Source organism: Molothrus ater, chromosome 22 (genome assembly GCF_012460135.2).
Source record: "Molothrus ater isolate BHLD 08-10-18 breed brown headed cowbird chromosome 22, BPBGC_Mater_1.1, whole genome shotgun sequence".
NCBI classification, from domain to species: Eukaryota; Metazoa; Chordata; class Aves; order Passeriformes; family Icteridae; genus Molothrus; species Molothrus ater.
In genome coordinates this window covers 6,703,204-6,725,550 of record NC_050499.2, presented here as the reverse complement: position 1 = coordinate 6,725,550, position 22,347 = coordinate 6,703,204, and the positions used below count along the sequence as shown (strand labels likewise).

At 50.1% G+C, this 22,347-nt stretch overlaps 2 protein-coding genes across 2 annotated transcripts in view; both read right to left on the bottom strand.

The window, feature by feature from the left end:
• Positions 1-1,702: 1,702 nt before the first annotated feature.
• On the bottom strand, positions 1,703-5,895 carry PTS (6-pyruvoyltetrahydropterin synthase). The gene is made up of 6 exons (XM_036404851.2): positions 5,773-5,895; positions 4,355-4,434; positions 3,664-3,686; positions 3,205-3,261; positions 2,850-2,920; positions 1,703-2,180 (listed from the first exon to the last, which is right to left on the bottom strand). The coding sequence occupies exons 1-6, from the start codon at positions 5,844-5,846 to the stop codon at positions 2,042-2,044; spliced, it is 444 nt and encodes a 147-aa protein (XP_036260744.1). The 5' UTR covers positions 5,847-5,895; the 3' UTR covers positions 1,703-2,041.
• A 1,578-nt stretch (positions 5,896-7,473) lies between these two features.
• BCO2 (beta-carotene oxygenase 2) overlaps positions 7,474-22,347 on the bottom strand; it is a 15,754-nt gene continuing 880 nt past the window's right edge. Inside the window, 12 exon segments of the mRNA XM_036404841.2 lie at positions 7,474-8,462; positions 8,760-8,870; positions 9,237-9,419; positions 9,593-9,730; positions 11,591-11,758; positions 13,150-13,310; positions 13,438-13,566; positions 14,613-14,715; positions 16,219-16,334; positions 17,248-17,459; positions 18,434-18,638; positions 22,143-22,235. Of these exon segments, the coding sequence (XP_036260734.1) occupies positions 8,349-8,462; positions 8,760-8,870; positions 9,237-9,419; positions 9,593-9,730; positions 11,591-11,758; positions 13,150-13,310; positions 13,438-13,566; positions 14,613-14,715; positions 16,219-16,334; positions 17,248-17,459; positions 18,434-18,638; positions 22,143-22,235 (1,733 nt within the window). The 3' untranslated portion in view covers positions 7,474-8,348.

Here is a 22,347-nt window from a genome sequence, read left to right as displayed (position 1 = left end):
CAGAACCCACCGAAATCCCAATTCTCACACCACTGAAATCCCAATTTCACCTCCAGCCCTGCTGTTTCCAGCCCCCTTTCACCCAAACCCCTGCCCAGGCGCCCAATTTATTCCCATTTCCCCAGAGCTGCGGTCATTTAAAGCCGAGAAATCAGAATAATTGGCACAGATCAATCTTCACAGCAATAAATGCACTCAGGGGCTTTGTCAGGGCTGTGGAGCTGCACAAACCCCCAGCAGCCTGGGCTGCTTTTTCTGCCTCCGTGCCAATAAAAGCAGCGGGCAGTGCTGGGCAGATGTAACGTTTGTTTGCCCGGCTTTTGCCAGCAGCTGAATGGATTCCTGCTCTGATAAAGAGAGCACATGGTGTGTTTGAGCGTCCATGAGTCACTGCAGCCACGGGTGCTCTGTGAATCAGCAGCACCAGCTCCGAATTTGCATCATTGCAGAGCAGCACGAGGGGGCAGAGCAGCTGCAGAAACCCCCACGCCGAATAAAAACCGCTGCTTGCACATCTGGGGAGGGAAAAAAAGCAGGGAAAAGGGGCAAATGTGCCAGCTGAGTGTTTATTCCTCCCGGGGCACTGAGCACTCCCTGCCTGGCTCACACCGCAAGGAACCTGCAGCCAAATATCCCCCAAAGCACCACCTTTAAAAAGGAAAAAAAAAAACTCCCCAAAGCTGCAGCTGCCAGGGCAGAGGTTCTGCTCTGCCAAAGGGAATTTCCCACATTTCCCTCCCAATTCCCTTTCTGAAGCTCTCCAGGGAAGTTGAGTGAAGCTGAAGCAGGGCAGGGGACAGCACAGGGCTGTCCCCAGCTAAAGCAGTTCCCATTTTACACTCCAGAGCAGCCCAGACTCCTGCGAATTTAAAGTTTTAAACCATCCCAGGTTTTTTTTGGCAGTGCAAACCCCACTTTACCTGAACCTGCAGCAGAGTGCAGCCAAGGTGAACAATTAGGCAAGCTTCATTAAACCTCCCCAAAGGGGATGTTTGTTCCCGTTACTCAAATACCCCATTTCCTTGGAAAGCAGAGGAATTGCTGCCTTGCTTATCAGGTTGTTTTTTTTTATTATATGCATTAAGTTATTCTTGATGGCCACTCCTAATTACTCCTCAGGACATTGCTGATGTGACCGAGGGAATCACACACAGCACTGCCACTGCTGCCTCTGGACAGGCACGGGGACTGGACGGCCTTTAACCACAGGAACTGTGCAATATCCATCCCCTCACTGCCCTTCCTCAGCTTTCCCAGCGTGGCCCCAGCTCCAGAATATCCAGGATAATTGGGGTAGTGTCCATTCAAACTCCTCTCACAGCCTCATCCTGCTGCAACAGCCCCCGCTGAGTTTTGGGGTTGATTTAAGGCTGGATTTAAAGGTTGATTTAAGGGTTTATTCTTGCACTCCCTCCCCAGGGCTCTGCCACCACTGGGGCTGTGACATTCCCACTGCAGTTCCCTCAGTTTCCCATTCTCACCCTGCTCCCTTTGGCTCTCCAGTTTGGATCAGAAATGCTTTTTTTACTGCCCACTACAGAAGTTACACACACCCAGAAAGATCTGTTGGCCACAGGAAGAAATGTGCCTGCAGCACAGGAAGTAAACTGATAAGAAGCAAAAAAAAAAAAGAAAAGATAATGTTGTTCTCACCTTCAAAAATGCTTCTCTGCTTGATCAAAGAGCAAAGCAACACCAAAGCTCACATTATCAAATAAATTAATTCAATTTTTAATCAGAGAGAAATCAAAGACTTTTGTGATTTTGCCAGGCCACCTCCTCTCCCCAAAGCTGCTTTATTTACCACGGCACAACTCTAAATTTCACATCAGCTGGCAAAACAGGAAGGTCTTGAGGAAAAGCAGAGAAACCGACCCATTCTGAGGAGCCAGATGGGCAAACTGCTGGGAGGGTCCTTGTGAAACATCTGCCCTTGTCCTGCTGTAGCACAGAACCCAGGGCTGGCTGCAGGAAATGCTGAGCAGGGATCCACGGAGCTGATTATGGAGATTTCTCCTGAGCAGCTGAGCTCAGGCTGATCTCACTTGACAATTGTTTCTTCTCCCTTGTAAACCACCACGTTCTGCTCTGTCTCGTGCACTTCCACCTTGTAAAGGATGCCCTGGGGCAGGAGCTTCTGGAGGCTGTCCCAGATGAACACAGCCACGTTCTCCGTGGTGCTGAGGGGGAACAGCAGCAGGGACAGGGCTGGAATGGCAGAACTGACACCAAAATCTGCAGCCAGGGTGGGCTGGGGGGATGCTGAGGGGCAGCTGGGGACACCTGAGCTGCGTGGGGATGGTGGCACTGCCAGCACATGGGGTAGGATGGGCTGGGGTGGGATGGGATGGGATGGGATGGGATGGGATGGGATGGGATGGGTGGGATAGGATGGGATGGGATGGGATGGGATGGGATGGGATGGGATGGGATGGGATGGGATGGGATGGGGTGGGATGGGATGGGATGGGATGGGATGGGATGGGGTGGGATGGGATGGGGTGGGATGGGATGGGATGGGATGGGATGGGGTGGGATGGGATGGGATGGATGGGATGGGATGGGATGGGATGGGATGGGATGGGATGGGATGGGATGGGATGGGATGGGATGGGGTGGGATGGGATGGGGTGGGATGGGATGGGATGGGGTGGGATGGGATGGGATGGGATTGGATGGGATGGGTGGGATGGGCAGGTCCTGCCTGTCCAGGCTGATGTGAGGAGGGGCAGCAGGGCTGGACACAGTGTGGTCAGCACACAGGGACAGACTGCTGCTGCTGCTGCTGCTGCTGCTGCTGCTGCTGCTTCCAGGGAGGATCAGCCCCTCCAGGAGCCCCCCAGACCCACCTCACCACCTCAGAGAAGTAGGGCACGTCCTTGTCCAGGTTTTTGTGGTCAAGGGGCTCCATGATCGCTGCCTGCAGAGAGAGGACAGTGACAGCCCTGTCCCTGTCCCTGCCTGGCCTGAGGCTCAGGTCACCCCACACAGCCAGGATGGGAAAAAAGGGAAAGAGCCCCAGATCCGGCTGTGAGATTCCCAGCTGGAGACATGGCTCTGCCTCACAGAACAGAGCTAAGCCATTTATTCTTCAATTATTGCCTAATTTCCTTTTGATGTCCTGCCATCAGCAGCTCACCACGGACCAGACAAGCTCTGATCATCTCTCCCAGGGGATTAGAAGGAAAACTGGGCTATTTTTACCTGCATGTATTCCTTCAGGTCTGTCAGGTTCATCACCATCCCCGAGACTGGGTCAATCTGCAGGGAAGCACAAGGGACATTGGTGGCAACACAAACCAGACAGGAATATCTGTGCTCAGCTCATCTGAGCCACAAGGAAATTATCTTCCCACTGTCAGAGGGCTCCAGCTCCACTCCTGTGATGTTTCCAAGGCCTTGATACAGCCTGGAAACAATTCCAGAGGTTCCACTCTTTCCTAAAAGCTGACACCAGGCAGAAACAACGCTCTGGAAGAGCCTTCAAGCATGAAAACAGCATTAAACTGCAAATCCTTGCTGTGAACAGGACTGGCCACAGAAAACCTGCTCTAGTGATGTGCACAGAGTTTCTGAAATACTCTGGGAAATCCAGGCTTGGGGGCCAGAACTGTGGGGATTCTGCCACACTGAGGGACAGAAAAAGGCGCTGGCAGCACTCACCTCTCCACGCACGGTGACCACAACTGAAAAAGAGAAAAGATCAGGTCACTGTGATGCCCATGAACCCCAAACCAAATCTGCTGCTGCTGCTGGGACACACAACCCCGCTCACCCACAGGCTGCACTCGGGAGTGGGACTGCGAGGGGATGCTCCACGAGAACAGTGACTCAGAGGCACAAAAATCCCTCCCCAAGGGCTGGTGCCACAGGCAGGCTGGAGATAAGCCTGTCTCCCCTGGTAAAGCAGCTCCTCAGCAGAGGTTTCAGGGTGCCAGCAACACAGGGAGCCACTCCAGGAACGGGAGAGATCTAATTCTGTGTGCTCGGGGTGTACAAATGGGAGAACTTGTGAAAAAACCCATTCAAATAATGTTTACAGGCTGTTTAATTTGCATGGCTTTTGCTTAGAAAAATCTCCATTCCAATCACAATGACTCTGCAGAGTGTAAACAAGCAGACTTGATTCAAAAAGTGGCATTTGAAAATAAATATTTATTATCTATTCAGCTGAAAAATGGCAAACCCACGCTATGGTTCAACGCCCCGCTGCTGAAATTCCCTCCTAATTCTGAATAAAAACACAAACCCAGCCACTAAAAGCTGCATCAGGCTGCTGAGAATGAGCAGCCCAGCGCTCCCCACCCTGAGAGCACCACTCCAGAGCCAGGATGGAAATCAGCTCCCTTCCTACCTTTGTAGTTGTGTCCGTGGCCGTTTGGATTGTTGCACTTCCCAAACAGCTTCAGGTTCTCCTCATCACTCAGGGATTTGCTGTGGGAAAGGCGGGCATGGATCTGTTCCACATCTCCATGGATTCACTCCACTCTGCTTTCCAGCTCTCCATCCCTTCCCTCTCCCACATTTAACCAGCCCAGGAGGCACAAACACAGGCAGAGTGTCTGGTCCATGAAAAGATGCTGTTGACAGCACTGAATCTTTCCTTGCTGTGGTTTTGTGTCTGTTTCACAGCATCTGCCTGACACCAAAATGTTCAACATCTGGGCCCGAAATCACTTAGGCCTGGAGCAAGCTGCACATTTGGGTTTGTTACTGATTAACAAAGCTGAGGGAGCCTCTCCATAAAGTACAAAGGATTTCCCTCTGAATCTTCCCTCTGAAGCAATCCAGGGCCCTGCTCTGAGTGTTTCAGGTCAAGGCACATTTTGGGAACATCACAGAACCCCAGGGTCACTGCGGTTGGAAAAGAACTGTGAGACCATGGGGTCCAACCAGAGCCAGAGCACCGAGTGCCACATCCAGGAGTTCCTCGGGCACCTCCAGGGATGGGGACTCCCCGGGCAGCCCCTTCCAAGGCCTGGCCACCGTTTCCATGGAGAAATCCCCCTGATCTCCAGCCTAAACCTCCTCTGGCACAGCTCGAGGCTGTTTCCCCTCATCCTACCGCTCCTAGCCTGGGAGAAGAGACTGAGCCTAAAACTGAGGAAGCTTCAGTCAAGGAATTTATCAGTTTTGGGGGGGAAACCAGCAGATCGGGGGGCGCAGGGCGATGTTTACAAAGCGAAAGCGCTGCCGGCTCTGTCAGAACACGGAACTGCAGCCGGGCACTGAGGGCTGGCTGCGGGAAGGGGCCGGGCGAGGGACACAACCGGGAAACGCAGCGGGGCCGGGAGCCTCCTCCCGGCGGGGCTCAGCCGTGCGGGGCTCCCTGTGCGGGGCTCCCTGTGCGGGGCTCCCTATGCGGGGCTCCCTGTGCGGGGCTCCCTATGCGGCGCTCCCTATGCGGGGCTCCCTGTGCTGGGCTCCCCTGTGCGGGGCGGCTCCCCTGTGCGGGGCTCAGCCGTGCGGGGCTCCCTGTGCGGGGCTCACCTGTGCGGGGCTGCTCCCTGTGCGGGGCCGCTCCCCTGTGTAGAGCCGCTCCCCTATGCAGGGCTCATCTGTGCTGGGCTCCCTATGCAGGGCCGCTCCCTATGCGGGGCTCCCTATGCGGGGCTGCTCCCTGTGCGGGGCTCCCTATGCGGCACTCCCTATGCGGGGCTCCCTGTGCGGGGCTCCCTGTGCGGGGCTCCCTATGCAGGGCCGCTCCCTATGCGGGGCTCCCTGTGCGGGGCCGCTCCCCTGTGCGGGGCCGCTCCCCTGTGCGGGGCTCACCTGTGCAGGCGGTGGCAGGCGCTGAAGGTGACGGAGCGCGACAGCCGCGCCAGGCGGGCGGAGCGCGGCGACATCGCGGGGACGCAGCGGGGCCGGAGCGGGGCGGCTCCAGCCCGGCCCCGGGGGCGGCTCCGGCCCGCGGGATCCGCCCTCCGAGACCGGGGAACGCTCCAGTTCCTCCCCGTGTTCGGCCCCGGGGTGCTCCGGTCCCTCCCTGCTGGTGTCGCACTCAGGAATGCTCCAATCCCCCGTGTTCAGCCCCGAGGATGCTCCAATCCCCGGTGTTCAGCCCCGAGGATGCTCCAATCCCCCGTGTTCAGTCTCAGGATACTCCAATCCCCCGTGTTCAGCCCCAGGAAGCTCCTTGTCCCCCCCAGTGTCAGCGTTGGACCCCGGGCTGGTTATGGACATCCCTGAAGGAGCACACCCCGTCAATAACATTCATGGAGTTCAAGCAGAGGAACCCTTAGAGTGTGGTGATTTTCAGAAAGGGAGTAACTGGATTTCTCAGCGCTGCAAGGGTTTGAATGTGCATTCCCTCAGTTCCTGGGAACTGCCGGCGGTACCGGAGTGAACCCCGAGCCGCGGGGCAGGGTCTGTGTGAGAGGATCCGCAGGTGTTGGGGGAGATCAAACAGGAAAGCCTTATCAATGTGATTGCCTGGCAAAAGATTTGGAGAATATAGAAACTATAAGCGAGATTGAAATGAAAGCAAGCTTTGAGATCCCTCGGTTACTGAACAACTGGAAAACAATGGTGTGGCTGCTGAAGGTGATCCCCTTTTGATGGAACAACACCCTCTGCTTGCAGACAGCCCCAAGGGGCAGAGCAGACCCTGCAGCTTGGCAGAAGGGGCCCAAAGAGGAGTTTTTAGGGTTTAAAATGTAACACAGGATGGTAATGTAATGATTCTTATAGGCTGTATGGAAATGCTATAGGATTTGTATCTTGGACTAGATTGGTTAGTGAGAATTAGAATATTCAACACAGAAGAAGATTTATGGTGTTGTAATGGGAACCTCGCTCTCTTACCTCTTGTCTCTTAGCTCTTGCCTTTTACTCTCTTACCCTTTTACTCTCTCACCCTCTCATCCTCTCTCCCCCTCTCTTCTCTCAGTCCTGCTCCAGCTGTGCCTGGCAGCTCCCAGCAGGGCCCTGCATTTGGCCCTTTGCAATAAACCCCAAGTTCCACGCCCTGGCTGCAGAGATCTCTCATCTCCGTCCGTCCCGACCGTGCCACCCTCTTCAATCCTCCACCGGAGCTGCTGGGGCGGGGAGCGCAGCCTGTGTGCACAGCCCAGGCGGGGCAGCGTGCTGGGGAAGCGGAGCTTTAAACACGGCAACTTTAATCCACTCAAGGCGCCACCTGAGCCTCTGACCCCTTTCCGTTTCCCACCTCAACGAGGAAAAAAAATAAAAATTAAAAAAGAGAACCAGTGGTGGCTGAACTCCATCAAACTCCTCGTGGCACCATTGTGCTGCCCGTGCCGGGGCTGCCCCCGCGGGGACAGGCTCCAGGAGGAGGGCAGGGTGTGACAGTGACCAGAGGCTGCTGAACGGGAGCTGTTTGCCATCTAGCGGCTTCCACCAGCTCCAGCTGAGCCTCCTCTGCCTCTCCCAGAGCAGCAGCCCTGAGGCAAAATCCTTTTTCTTTTCCCCAGACCTGTAAGGAAGGTGAAGGAAGCTCAGAGGAGGAAAAGCCCCAAGGGCGAAAGGGCTCCTTTATTACTCAAGGAAATTATTCAAATAATTCTTCAAAATGAAAAAGTACAACCAGAAGTCCTCACTGCTGACCCACCCAGAGTCCAGGATCTGGAGAAGCCTGGATGACACAGGGGGCTGGAGTTTGTTCTGTTCTGCTCAACCCCAGAGGGACACCAAGGCCTCGGTGGGGCTCTCTGTGTTTCCTACTGGTGTTTCCTGCTGGTGGAACTGGGAGGAAGGCAGGCACTGTCAGCCACTGTGTCCTGCCCTGGAGATGTGTCCCCACATCTACAAGACTCTGAGGTCAGGCAGAGAAAGGAAAAACTTCCCAAGGTTTTATTTCAGGGCACTGCTATGGTACAGAATAAAGCACAAGCACAGCTTCTGTGAGTGTCTGCATCTACCCCCTGGAGCCCACTGAAGGCAACCTGGATGCAGGGGGGGCGTTTACTCCCCTTCACTGGCCCCACCTGTCACCTGCTGGGCTTTACTCCTCTCTTCTGCTCTACACATTCCAGCCAAAGTCACAGCCCCGAGCGTTGATGTTCTCTTCCCCTCAGGGCACCAAAGGAAGGGGTTTATCACCTCAGTTTCCATTTTCTGCCTTGCAAGCCTCACCCTGGCATCCTTAGTGAACTGCTCCTATAGCTGGTCTAGCAAGATAGTAAAAGAAATGCAGATAAAGCAGTGGGCTGTGGGAGCAAAGGGCTCCTGCCTTCCTTGGCTGTGTTCTGTTAGGAATACAGGAGGTTGTGGTGGAGAAAAAGCAGCTCCTTCATCCCAGACGTGATGGAAAGGTGGGAGGTGAAGGCAGCAGAGGTTCCTTGTGGGGCTGGCTCAGCCCTGAGTCCCAGGAGGTGCCCAGGAGTCCCTCAGTGGGCACTGAAGATGCCGTGGAACCCGTAAGGCATTGGCACCCCGACTTCTGCTCGCCCCAGCTCCCGGAAGGTCTCTGCATCCAGGACGAGCAGGAAAGCACTTTGGTTCTGCAGGAGGAGCAGAAAGGCAGAGTGAGTGGCCAGGCTGAACTTCTCGCACTGTTTGCACACAAAGGCACAGAGCAAACCACGGAGACCAAACCTGCAGGGCAGGAGCTCTGAGCCTCACAGCTTCCACTGGGGACACACCAACATCCTGGGCAAAACTCCTGCCTGCGCTGCCTGTGCTTGGCCAGGCACTCTGGAGAGCCAGAACTACCTGCCAGGGAGCCTCCAGCTCGGCTTTGAGGTTTAAAAAGTGAATTAATGCTGTGTGACTTTGACAAACTACAGCCAGCAAGTTACCTCAGCAGGGGAGACCACCACAGACAAGATGACTCCGCTGTCCTCTGCCGTGGCATTGGGCACTGGCACAAACACGGGCTCTGATGGGTAGCATCCCTCCTCCTGCCAAATCTAGCAAGCACAGAACATATGGATGAGCTTCAGGGACGTATGGATGAGCTTCATTGCATTAATACTTGTCTGATACAGTGAGCAGAGTTACAAGTGCTCCCCACAAAGGCACCTGGAAATACTCTGGGCTCCAAGAAACTTAAGAGTTCAACTTTTTTTATGAACTTTTTTTTTCATTCCAGGAGTGTGCTGGTGCCATCCTCTCTTGTTTGGTGACTGTGCCACGTTCATAAGGTGCCAGGTGAGGGATGAAACTGGGAATCTCATCCCAGAGCCATCTGTGCAAAGCCCTAAAAAACCCCCAGTAAACGTCACACCTTCAAATCCAGTTCAGGGGAAGGACTCGACGAGCTGACTTCACCTCACCTTGAAATTCTTGGTCTCCACATCGACCTTGATCAAGGAGTCCCCGAGCAGGTGCCCGAAGCCGCAGCCGTAGAAGTAGCGGTACCTGCGGCCGTTGTGCGCCGCGTAATTGATCTGGGGGAACTCCAGGCCCCCGACTTTCTCAAAGCCCTCAGGGTGGAGATTTTCGTGTGTGCACCAGACCTGGGAGAAAAAGAAAATTGCAGAGTAATTTCTCCAGGAAATGTGCAGGGTTGGTTCAGCTTGGACAGGGCAGGAGAGCTGGCTGGTCCCACCAACCACCGCACAACCAAAGGTGCTGAAAGCTCTGAGGAACGGGAGCTGCTGCATAAATGCATTTATGGTTTGGTACACACCTTGCCATCTGCACCCTTCACAGCCTTTGCCTGGGTGTAAGGCAGTGGGTTCAGGTTTTTCCCCATGGGTGTGTCTGGACCCACGTCCAGAGGGAGAACGAAGCGGCGAGGGAAAGCTCTGGGGACGGAGGCATAAACCTGTTAGAGAGACAGAGAGTGATGGTGATGGAGAGAGGACAGACATTTCAGCTTAAATGCACTTTTAGGGAACAATTCTGAAGTTTTAGACACCCCTGAATTCTTCTTCTTCTTTTCCTTATGTGTTTGACCAAGTTCTGGTAAGGTAAAGCACATAATGGAAAGAAGAAGTTCCTGCATGTTCCAGTAATTTACGGCAGAAACTAAAACCACATGAATTAAAAGGGTCAGCACTGCTCTCACAGTAATTAATGCTGAGCTGGGTATGCAAATCAGCCCAATAAAAAACCATTATCACCAAATCCAGCAATGGGACAGACACTGCATGTGTTTTATTCAGTTAGAACAGGCTTGTGTTGCTTCACATCACTCTGAGGAGAAGCAGGAGAGCACTGTGCCTTCAGTGCCTGAAGTTCCCCTGCAGGATTCCCTCCTCCATGCTCAGGTAGCCATGGATTCATGGTTGGAAGTCCAGGGGAATGATGGTGGATTTACCTGGGGAGCAAAGTGCAGCCCCCAGTGTGGCAGACACTCAGCAAATTGAGAGGATAATTCCACCACTGCCACTAAAGCTCTGCTCGAGCCAAGTTCACAACCCATCATATTCCCATTTAAGTAAAATAGATAAGGACCCTGTTTTGGTGTGTTGTGGTTACTTCAATCCACAACTCACAAGCTCACTTGTGAAACTTCTCATTAATTACACGTTAACCTTGTTTTCAAACCTTTTCTGGTTCATATAATCTGGCTGAGGAACTCTGCCAGACAGAATACTCTGCCAGGGTTAGTGAGCCAGCAGATTTGGGGAAAGGAGACAAGCCATGCCCAGACACTCCTGAGGCTTTTGATGCAGTGAAGTTTGAGCTTCTGTTGTGAAATGATTCCCCTGTGTGTGAGTGGCTGAAGTGTGCTGGTGATGCCACTTGTCACTTGAAGAATGTGCCTGCTGGAAACACAGGCCCCGTGCTGGCACCAGGACACCTTCAGCCACATCAAACTCCACCTGGGTTGTGCTCAGAGAAGGACAAACAAAAAACTGGGATTAACAATCCACTGTACTTGACTATGCTCAAAAAATGCTTGAAAAAGCCCCAGAATAAATGCCAAGAGAAAGCAGAACCCGATGGGACACAGCTGTGCTCCTTTCAGGTCGGAGCTGAGCTGGTTCTAGACAGCTCAGGACAGACAGGGGAAGTTCAGCCCTGTCTGGACATGCAGCAGCCCCCCCAGCACGCTGGGTTTCCAACAAACACATCTGCAGGGTGAGAAACTGAAAGCAGCCCCACTTTTCCCATGTGTGACCTATGCAAAATAATGCCCCTCACACAGCCTGACACGGGGCTTTTCACAGAGCCCACAGTGTCCACAATAAATGATTTATTTGAATGTGCTTTTGTGAGGTGTCTGTGGGGAACAGGGCAGGGGTTTCTGTGGTATTTGTGTTTCTGTGATTTTCATAAAAACTGCTCCTTTTATGAAGTAATGTCTTAAAGAACAGGGTTCCTTTTTCTTTTTCCATTTCGAAGTTATGCTACAACTTATTTTGCATCATTTCTGGGGGAAAATTGCATTACACAAGGACAGGGAAAATGAATGTCATTAAAACCAAGGTTTTAAAACAGAAATAAATTCTGCCAGGCTATGGAGCTCTGTGTCACACACAGGGCTTGAAGAATTTCATGGGCATACTCCATGGAGAGAGATTTAAAAAGGAGAGAAAGCATCAAGAGATGATCATTCCATTTTTCATGGGTTGTGCTTGTGCTGTCCCCACGGTGCTCCCATTCTCCCAACCTGAGCTTTGCTGCAGAAAATCAACTCCTGCAGCAGACGCTGGGGGAGCAGAGGCAGGGATCTCACCTGGTCCAGCCCTTGCCCACTCCTCCTGAGGTTCTGCAGCGTGTAGAGGGCCAGGCTGGTGCCCTCGTCCTGGCAGCACAGGTCCAGCACCACGCAGCCCCGCTCCTCGAAGGCGTTGATCTGGTGGAAGGCGACGAAGGGCTGGGAGCACCACGAGCCTGGCAGAACCTGCAGGGAGCAGGGCACAGCTGCAGCTCCTCTGCACAGCTCCTGCCTCGCCCCCTCCTTCTCCTCTCTCCTGTAGCCCCACACTTCGCAGAGAAATGCAGGGCACAGTTCTTCCCAAGAATATTTCTGGGTTTCACATCCTCTGAACCTCAGAGAATGACCAAAACAACTCTTATCTCATTTGGGGTGCCCGTGTTTGTGCCAAAGTAGAATGCAATATGGAGATTATTTACCCAAAGTCGTGGTGTTTTGTTTCCTTGGACTATCAGGGCCGGGTGTGTGTGTCTGAGTCGGGACAGTCACGAGATTGTGTGCAGAGCTGGGTGCTTGGCAGATTCAGTTTAGATGGAATGTAACATAGCGTAATATAGTATGGAATAATATAGCATAATGTAGTAATTAATTACTAATTAGTAGTAGTAGTAATGAAGTAATTAATTAGCCTTCTGATAGCAATGCAGTCCTCCTCATCATTCACAGAGAAATTCACCTTCACAGAGGAAAGCAAGGCACAGTTCTTCCCAAGAATATTCCTGGGTTTCACGTTCTCGGAACCTCAGAGAAAGGAAAAACAATTCTTATCATTTGCTGTGCCTGTGTTTGTGCCAGAGGAGAATGCAAGATGGAGATTGTTTACCCACAGTGATGGGGTTTTGTTTCCTTGGCCTGTCAGGGCCAGGTGTGTGTGTGTGTGTGTCAGGACTGTGGGCTGACAGTCATGAAATTCAGTGCAGTTGAGTGCTTGGCAGATTCAGTTTAGAGGTAATGTAATATAGTCAAATATAGTGTAGAATAATAGTGTAATGAAGTAATTAATTAGCCTTCTGATAAGATGGAGTCAGATGCATCATTCTCTCCCCTCACTGAGGATCCCTGCAAATACTGCACTCTGCCCCCCATTGCAACCCCTCTCATTCCTTGGGGTTTGCCTTCTGTCCTTGTGTCACCACAAAAGGGCTGCTCTAAGCCCCTAAGGAGCAAAACTGGAAGAAGAAAACCCAAAATGCCAAGCAGCCCCTTGCTGTGCATCTTTCCCAGGTTCTGACCTTTTTGTACCCTGTAGTACCTGGGACCTGCATTTCAGTCCCTGTCCCTCCAAACTGCTTCTTTCTGCCTGTCCTTTTAGGGCTGGCAAAGAAATGAATGAATAAAGAGGAAAATGCATGAAGAAACCCCATTTTTAACAAATCTACAAATAAACATTGTGGTGTAAATCTACACTACAATAAACCTTAAAGTATTTATTGCAGTAACTTCTGGGTTGGTTCTTAAACTCCGCGTGGCTGCTACGTAACACTTTTGGGAATGGAAGTTGGAAAAAAAAAAAAAATTGGAAATTTGGAACTTAAAAGTTCCAGATCAGCCATTGCAGGGGCCAAAGACCCCCTCACCTCCCCAGTGTGCTTGTTCACCACGTGGAAGTAGGTGTTGTGCTGAGGCTCCCAGCTGATCCCATCATAGATGGCTGTCCCACGGAGCTTGGAGGTGATGATCTTCAACAGGTTCAGCCTGAGCGGCTGCTCGATGAAAACGATGTAGTTTTCAGTCATCCCTGAGGAGAGAAGGGAGGAACATCACCCAAATATGAGCCAGGAAAACATCTCAAGGGCAGAGAGAGCTGGTCAGCCCTTTCTGCATCGCATTTTCCCAAATTCCCTGAGTTTGGGGTGGACTCTTACCAAAGCTGTGGTAGTAGGATGGCTTTGCCCTGTCCCTGGGAGGGATGGAGCACAGAACTTTGGCTCCCTCCAAGGTGTCCCCGTGGCCTGGCTCCTGTGGGGGGACCCTGATGATGTTGTAGCTGGATCCTGGAAAGGGGAGAAGGTGTTCAAACCAAACTCAGGCTCTGCTCCTTCCTGTTCTCCAGGAATACTTGGAACAACCTCTCCTAAATGTCTCCCCACAGGCAGTAAACATTCTACAGAGGATTTATCTACCAAAAGAAAAACAAAAAGAGGATGCTTGAAAGGAAATAGAGGGATCTTAGCCTAGGAGAATGCCAGCTCTGCCTGAAGCACTCTCCTGTAATAACAGGGGCAGGATGAAAACCAAGCTCACAGGAAATGAGAACTCTGAGCCTTAGTAATGCTCATTTAATAAACCTGGCATATGAGCAGGAAAGGATGGCTGAATAATAATGATCTAAAGCTTGGTATGTCCAGCTGGAAAAAGCACGTGGCACAGAGCTGGGCTTTGCTGAGGCCAAAGGGAAATGAAAGCAGCAAGAATGAAAAATGGTCAAAATTGGGAAAATGTGGAGCTGGCCTAAGGGATCTCAATAAAGGGCAGTGGCTGCTTTCAGAGGCCTCTAGAAAAGAAGGATTTCACACAGCTGACAGGGACTGATTGCTCTGAGCAGCCATGTGGATGGAACAGGGTCCTATCAAGATGCTCAGAGTTCTGAGAAGAAGAAAAATATCCCATAAAACTCAGCTTTGCTGGAAGATAGCCAGGTGACCAGAATAAATTCTGTCTTCCCGCCTGCAAAAACCCTTATGGTGCTCACCAAAAGCCAATTTATTCTAAGTGAAAAATATGAATTGCTAAATTTCCTCAGATGAGGCTTCAGCAGTGGAGGGGACTTTAAAAAAGTCATTCTCCTGTTTTCCAGCAAAGCTTGGGAGAGGAAGAGGAGAATTTGCTGGACACTCACAGGCCAAAGTCAGAAGCATCTGAAACTAAATCCTGAGAGGAGCCAGTTTTATGGGGCAGACTGGCACTGACATGTTGGCTGAGAAACAGCAATTTCCAGGTCGCTTTGGGTGCTCCTTCAACAGCTGCTCCTCGAAGCAGCACCAGGAGGGATCCTGTACCCCCTGCCCAAAAAAAACCAGCCTGGCCAAGGCCTCCTCACCGTGCTTCCCATAGGAGTTGCCCATGTTGTAGGTTGTCCCATCAGACTCGTAGTGGGGATGAGCTGTGGCCCCATTCACTGCTATAAACTTGCTCCAGTCCACCTGCAAATGCCAGAGATTTTCAGTCAGTGCAGAACTTCCCCAAGGGTCTCTTTTGTGGAAGTCTGAGGAAGAAGAGCAGATTTTATTCATTATTAATAATGTGGGATCTGGACTCCAGCCTTCTTTCTGCCTGCAAATCCTTGAAAATAAGGATATTTCTCTATCAGGAAAGCAGGACTAATAGCAGTAGACATTCCTTGGAAGACACAGATGTTCCTTATGGTACAAGTGCTGGCACGGTGGGAATGATGCCCATAACAAGCACAGGCAGGTGTGTGAAGGGATGGTCACTGCCCCAGAACAATCACCAAGAGTTTTGTCACTGCATGCTCAGAAAACCAGGTCCTGTTAAGGCATCTCAAACTGGAGAGCTTAAATGTGAGATCATCCCTTCCATTTCTTCACTTACCCAAGAAAATAACAGTCTGCATCTAAAAAAAAAAACGCTTGAGGGGAACTATTTTCATTTTATGATAAGATGGCTCAGCAGAGCTGAACCTGAAAATCCCCACGTGTCTTTTCATGACTGCAGTCTGATTTACAAACAGATCAGCTGGCAAACCACCCAGGACAGCTCCAGCTCGGTGGCTGTGCTTTACACACAGCTTATTCATGACTCACTACTGATCCTGCAGATAGGAATTCCTGGAGTGGCTCCCTCATGACCTGAGGGATGCTCTGAGCTGGCATTTTTTGGTGTCAAACAGACCCAGCAGTAAATACAGACTTAGGAAGGGCAGAATCCTCACTCAGCCCTTCCCACAGCTGTCCAGTTCAAATCCCCTCTAAGGGTGCAGGCAGGGGGGATTTCATTTGCAAAGGTGCAAGATATGCATTAAACATGAGAGGAACACATCCATAAGGAGATATTTTGAAGATTTCGTTTGCAAAGGTGCAAGATATGCATTAAAGAATGAGAGGAACACATCCATAAGGAAATATTTCCCATCCAAGCAGAAACAAAGCTGGCATGACTCAGGCCAGCCCTACATAGCTTGTGCTGTCCTGTCACAGGTCACCTTCTGTCACTTCTGGCACAGGGAAAAACTTCTCTGATGTTTTGGTCATTTCCTAGCAGGGGGAGAAAATCAAGTGGCAGCTGAACCACCCCTTTACAACAGGGTTTGATCAAGGGCAGCTTTGGAGTGTGCAAAGCTTGAGGCGTAAAAAGCAGATCCAGAGAATTGATATGAAAGCAAAGCACCAGGGAAAAGGCAGATGTGAGATCAGCAATGTTCGCTTTTTCTTGTACACAGAAAAAAGCTGTTTCCTGTTCTGCTAAGAGGTGCAGGCAAGCCCAGGCAAGCAGGGAGAGCAGAGGAGAACTGATAGCTGTGCCCAGCCAGGCAGTGACTGCACCTCCACCCCGAGAGCTGCCCAGGGACTCAGCTGGGAGACGCTGCAGGCACAGGCAAATTCCTCTGGAGGTGGAATTCCCCTTGAGCCAGCAAGGTGTGGTTCTGTACCACCGTACCCCAGCTCCCTAATCCCACCTGTCCACACCTTCTCCTTTGTTTCCAGTGTCTCTGGGTCCACCTTGTGCATGCAGATGTTCTCGCTGCTGACATAATAATCCCCTCTGTACAGCACATAGTTCACATTGCAGTTGTCACTGGGCTCTGAAACAGAAATCTTGGCATTGTGCACAGCTCTGTGCAGCTCATGTTGGATTATGGCAAGTTAGACATATTTAAACAAATAAACCTATTTGCAGTGACATTAATTCCTGTGAGATTGACTGGAAATATTTTGCTCATCTACAAAGGGAAACTGTGCAGGTGGAGCTGAGTTAAAAGGACGAGGACAGGGATGGAAATCACTGTGGGAGCTGGGCAAAGGCAGGTGAGGGATGTGGAGAGGTCTGGAACGCCTTGAGGGAGCTGGGGTGGGGATTTGGGGGCTGTCACCACGAGTGAAGGTGTGAGCACCTCGGGAAAGGACAGATGATGTGGCAGGAGGGGAGAGGAGAAAAGGAAGATGGTCACAGCATCAGCAACAAACTGCAAACTTCAGCCCTGCGCTGGTTTTAGTGGGGAACGCTTTGCTTGCATTTAAGCCTCTTTCTTCCCTGACGTACACAGAATCCTAAAGGTACTGGAACTTCCATTGCTGTGCAGCACCATCCCTCACCCTACTCAATAATCTCCTGCCCCTTAGCCCAGGAAGGGAGGGATTAGCCCACTTACCCTACAAGCTTAGCAAGGCAAGGTGTTTTAAGGGCAAAGCTGTGTCTCAGGTAGAACATCAGGGTCAGCACTGCACAGGATATTCTCTCGGGGAGAGCTTTCTTTGGGAAATTTGCAGAAAGATCCAGGATTGAGTGAGCTCAAGTGGCATCAAAACATTAAACTCTGCCTCCCCCCGCTGAGGCTGACACCAATTTGCATAATTTCAGCATTTGGGCCATATTCTAAGAAAAACATAGACTCACAGAAAGTCTGTCAGACTTCCTCACCCCTCCCTTTCCACCTAACCACAAGTTCCTCCAAGGAAATCTCAGAAGCCCCTCGAGTTTTACAGAAGCTCTCTTACGCGGCGGCTCGAAGCGGGCCAGGAAGCGCCCAAAGAGGCTCTTGCACGGGTCTGGCATGGCCAAGGTGCCAAACTCCGAGGCCACAATGCGGCTGTGCTGGCTGTTCCTCAGGTAGGAGCTGCTCTGCAGGAACCTGCTCCTGTAGGTCACCGTGCCATGGGCCAGCTGGAACTGGTGCAGCAGGGCCATGCCATCAAACCAGTGGTTAAACCTTCCAGGAGAGAGAAAAAAGAGATGAAGAAGAGTTGGGCATTATATGATACTGTGTAGTACCCTCTTTTTAGGTTTAGTGATCTTTGTAAAAGCTGATTCCCAGATCCCCTGAATTATTAACCAGGCACAGCTTTGTTTGGGAAAACCCCTGAATCAATCAAATCAAACCAAACCAAATCAAAACGAATCGAAACAAGTATATTCACAGCTGTGGGGTGTGATGTTTGCAAATGCTGTAAGGTTTTTTGGGAATAATCTATACAGATAAACCACCCACTTCTTGCACAGGGAATGGAGTTTGTGCTGTACTGTACAACAATATAAATTAATACTGCAAACCCAGAGGCCTTTAGCTCTGAGCTTCTTGCAGGATGTTGTTGTCTCCAAACCAAGGGATCTGTGAGACTCCCAGAGCACCTGATGGTCTCACTCCAGGAATATGAGGAGGAGATCAGCTTTGGCCACTTGCTGCCATCAGCTGAGCTGTCAGTTACCAGAATGGCACATTCCAAGCCACAGGGAGTAAGTGCCTTCTGAGGATGTTTTAATATATTATTCTTAGCACTGGGTGGATTTGCTTCTAAATCAGTTCACACCATTTGGTGCAACCAACTCTCCAAATTCCTGCCCTGGATTTATTTCAGAGTGCTCAGGGGTGGATTTTTGTTCAGGACAGAGGACAAAGCTGGGCATGTTTTATTCCCCACGCCACCATGGTGAGTGGGTGAGAGCCTCTCTGTGACTCAGCTTCTCCAGCCTGGGTGACTTCGCCATTCATCTCCTCTTTGCAGAAAATAGGAGTTCCCAAATGAGGGAGCAACAGCTCTCAAAAGACTGACATCGATATTTCTTCCTTCCTGTACGTAAAAAGAAACTAAAAGATGCTCTAAATAGTCATGAGGGGGACTCCCCTTTAGGTTTAGGCAGAGTTCTGGCCAGAACCATTTAAAAATTCATTTAAAGGAGACTTACTTGTCATTGCCAAACTCAAACTTGCCAGGGCCATTCCTCAGCAGATTTCCATTAATCCACTTGGGAATATGTCCTTTGATCTTGGCTGGGATGGGTTCGGGGGTCTCCTCCACACTCTGCACTAAGGGGGAGATGCATTGCAACCCCCGGGGTCTGTGGCAGGGGATTTGCTCCCTGGATGGGCTGGGCAGGTAATTCTTGAAGCCTGCAAAGAGAGCAGGGAGAACAAAACAAAGGGAATTGAGATTTTCACTGGATTAAAGTGCAAAATGCTAGATCTTGAGATTGGATGTCAGGGAGAAGAGCATTCAGCATCTGCAAGCAGCCAGGTTGTGGTGGATACTCAAGGTAAAGCGACAAAACCCAACATATCCACAGGGAGCTGAAAATCCTGGGGATTCTACTCTGCTCTAGTTAACCCACAAGAGACATTAGTTCTGCAGCCCAAAGGAGGTAACAGAACATAGGACGATAGAAAAGATGATGAATTTTCTTTTAATCAAAGAAATGTATATTTGGATTTAATTTCGCAAATAATTAAGAGAAGAAAAAAGAAATGCAAAAATGGAAGAACAACAATGAAACTGAGCCCAAGCCCATCTACAGCACAAAACGGATTTACAAGTTTTATTTGGCAGGGAGATAAGCAGAGAAGGATAATTACTGGTGGAGCCTCTGGTTCGGCTGCAACCACCCCTTCTGGAGAACAAAAGCCTCAGGAGAGCATGAAGTGATTGGAACGCTGTGAGCTACCAGTGATGTCAGTGATTGGCTCCCACAGCCTGGTTTGCAAAGCCTCATCAACACAAGGATTGTTTTAGCAATCCATTTAGCTGCAGAGGTGGATTTAGCCGGGGGTGCCTCCCTGCCCAGGTTGGCACCTGCCCGTGCTGCCCTCAGCGCAGCCGCTCTGTGCTCTCCCCGGGACCACGGAGCCAGCCTGAGCTGCTGAGCACTGAGGTGGGCTGAAACGCTGACCAAAAAGGGCACGTGGCAGGCAGAGCTCCATCACCCAGGGCTGCTCAGACACCACACACTGAAGGAGTCCAGGCTGTTACAGAATTCACTCTGATTTTCTGCTCTTTCACCGCCGCTGCTTCTGGCCTACATCCTTTAATCCAGGTGACCAAGTGTAGCTGCTGCCCAATTTCCCTCCTCTGAAACCCTTTGCTCAACATCTCCAGAGGAAATCTGCTCTTTCAGCTGGACTATTTGCAAAAGAGCTGAGCTGGAAGACAGAATTCTGCTGAGCTTGTTTCTCTACACAAAAACACCACAGGTTGTGTGTTAGGATTGCAAGAAGGTAAAATGCAAGGTTCCAGTCTAGCTCTCCAATCTGCCAATCCCCAAATCCTCCTTTAGATCTCTGAAGTGTTTGCAGAAATGCAAATGTGGATTGCAAAGATGCAAAATATGCACTAAAGAATGATAGGAACAAACCATAAGGAGATACTTTGAAGATTTCGTTGCAAAGGTACAAAATACGCATTAAAGAATGAGAGGAACACAACCATAAGGAGATATTTTGAAGATTTCCTTGCAAAGGTACAAAATACACATTAAAGAATGAGAGGAACACATCCTTAAGGAGATATTTTGAAGATTTCGTTTGCAAAGGTGCAGAATATGCATTAAAGAATGAGAGGAACACATCCATAAGGAGATATTTTGAAGATTTCTTTTGCAAAGGTGCAGAATATGCATTAAAGAGTGAGAGGAACACATCCTTAAGGAGATGTTTCAAATCCAAGCAGAAACAAAGCTGGCATGACCCAGGACAGCGCTACATTGAAAGTTCCTGGAGAGCACTGTAAATGGAAATTTTGCAAAGACACATTCCACAAAAGAGCCTGGCCAGGGTTGGAAAAGACCTCCTGAGTCCACCCCTCCCAACTGCTGCCCCAGAAATTCTTGTATAAGAATTCTGTCTTAAAAATTATTATGTGTACAGGCACTTATTCCCTCTTTGGATAACTGCTCCTTGTCCAGATGATCAGGAAAATGCTTTCAATTTACCAAAGGACATTATTCTTGTTTTTCTGGCAGCTCTGGTGTGTGGTTTAGGTAGTTTTCCCTTCCTTGTCTTGTATTTAGGGTGAAGAATCATATCACTTCCTAAGCTAAGTAAGCCAAGTTCTTTTTGTTTTTCCTGTCCTGTGATAACCATTCACGTGGTCATCTCAGTAATCCTTGAAATCTGATCTAGTTAGAACTCATCTTATTACAATTCATTCCAAGGCATCCCCTACAAACTGGAGTTCAATAAAATGGACTATAAACAACAAGAATATTTAAGGGAATGCCCCAAACCCAGGCCAAAGAGAGAGAAAGAAGCTCAGCAAGAAAATCGATTGGTTTTTTTCTTCTGGGTATCACTCAAATGAGCTGAAGATCCTGGCAGAAATGAGCGCAAAATGGGAGCGACTCCCAACACTAAGATCAGCCAAAACAGAAGCTCTCAGAAACAAGACAAGTCATTGCAGACAATTCTGAATAGCTAGGGGGAAGGAAGGCATGCAAGAAGAAAAAAAAAACCAACATATCTTCCCGATTGAACAAAAAGAGTAATAACTGTTCACTTTAACCGAATTTTGAATGCACAGAACACAGAAAACTCCTGCTCAATACAATGTTCCTGAGTAATTTCAAAAATGCTGTTTCAGCTTCAGGGGGAAACTCACTCATAAAAAAACCCTTTTTAACATCCAGCTCCCCAAGAAGGGACCAATCTCTCTCTGAGAAAGGCAGAAGACAGACTGGTTTTTAATATTAAACAATGCGTAAATAAAATGACTCCCTCAGTTCTGGCCACGCTCTGAGATGGAACAACTTGAATCCACAATTAAAACCCGACAGTCCCAGTGGGGCTCTCTGTGTGTGCTTGAACACCTGAAAATCAGCACAACATCCAGAACCTTCATTTCTCCACTGTAGTTTCTTTCCATCCTACCTCAGACTTTTACAAACAGGCTTAAGGTCTTTGGCAGAGGCAGTGCCAGACACGGCGGTGTAACTTTCCTCCAATATTTTCTCAAGATAGCAGGCAGTCACTGCAGAGTTACCCTTTGTCCAGCTCCTGTTTCCCTGTGCAGTGTGCCATGATTTCACTGACCAATACAAACTGACAGTCCAGCACTGATTATTTATTGATTGCTTATATGCAGATATGGTGGGACGAAGGACCAGGCTCTTGAAGAGAAAGCTGCCGTGGGTGCAGCCACTATGAATCAGACATTAAATTGTACTTCAACAGCAGTGGGTGGGACACGAAATCTGTAATGGCGGATGACAGAAGCATGGGAGCCATTTGCTACATGGGATCACATGGGAGAGGGCAAAGCCATTTTGATTTTAATCTACACGTTCAAAGCCAAGGCTCGGGGTCCCCCTCTCCACAGACAGACTAATTGTTTGACTCCACAATTAAGGGCAAAATTTAGCAAATAGAATGCTCATTATATTCTTCAAATAGGGAGAATGAGGCAAGAATTCTGTTTTCCCCGAGGATCATTCAAACTGGGAATTATCCTCTGGCAAAGGTTGTGTTTTGTTCCATCTAAAACACTGGCACAACATGGAACCGGGTCAATTTTCCCCAACTCCAGCCCGAACCAGAGCTGTGGATTTGTGCCCTCTGGACTCCAGCCATCCCCAGGGTCGGAGCCCTGAGCTCCCAGGGGGAATTCTGAAGGGAAGGTGCAGCACTTGCCTTGCGAGCGCCGGGGTGTGCCCGTGCTGGGCTCCTTGTTCCATGCAGCTGCTTGGTTCCCCATGGCCAGGGGCTCGGGCACCGACTTCCTCTCTAACAGCCCGAGGAGCAAAAGAAAACAGAAAAGAAACGACAGAAAACGCAGGGAAAAAATAAATGGAGAAAAAGAGCAGGGGAAGGCTCAAAGGAAGGAAAGGAGGAAGGC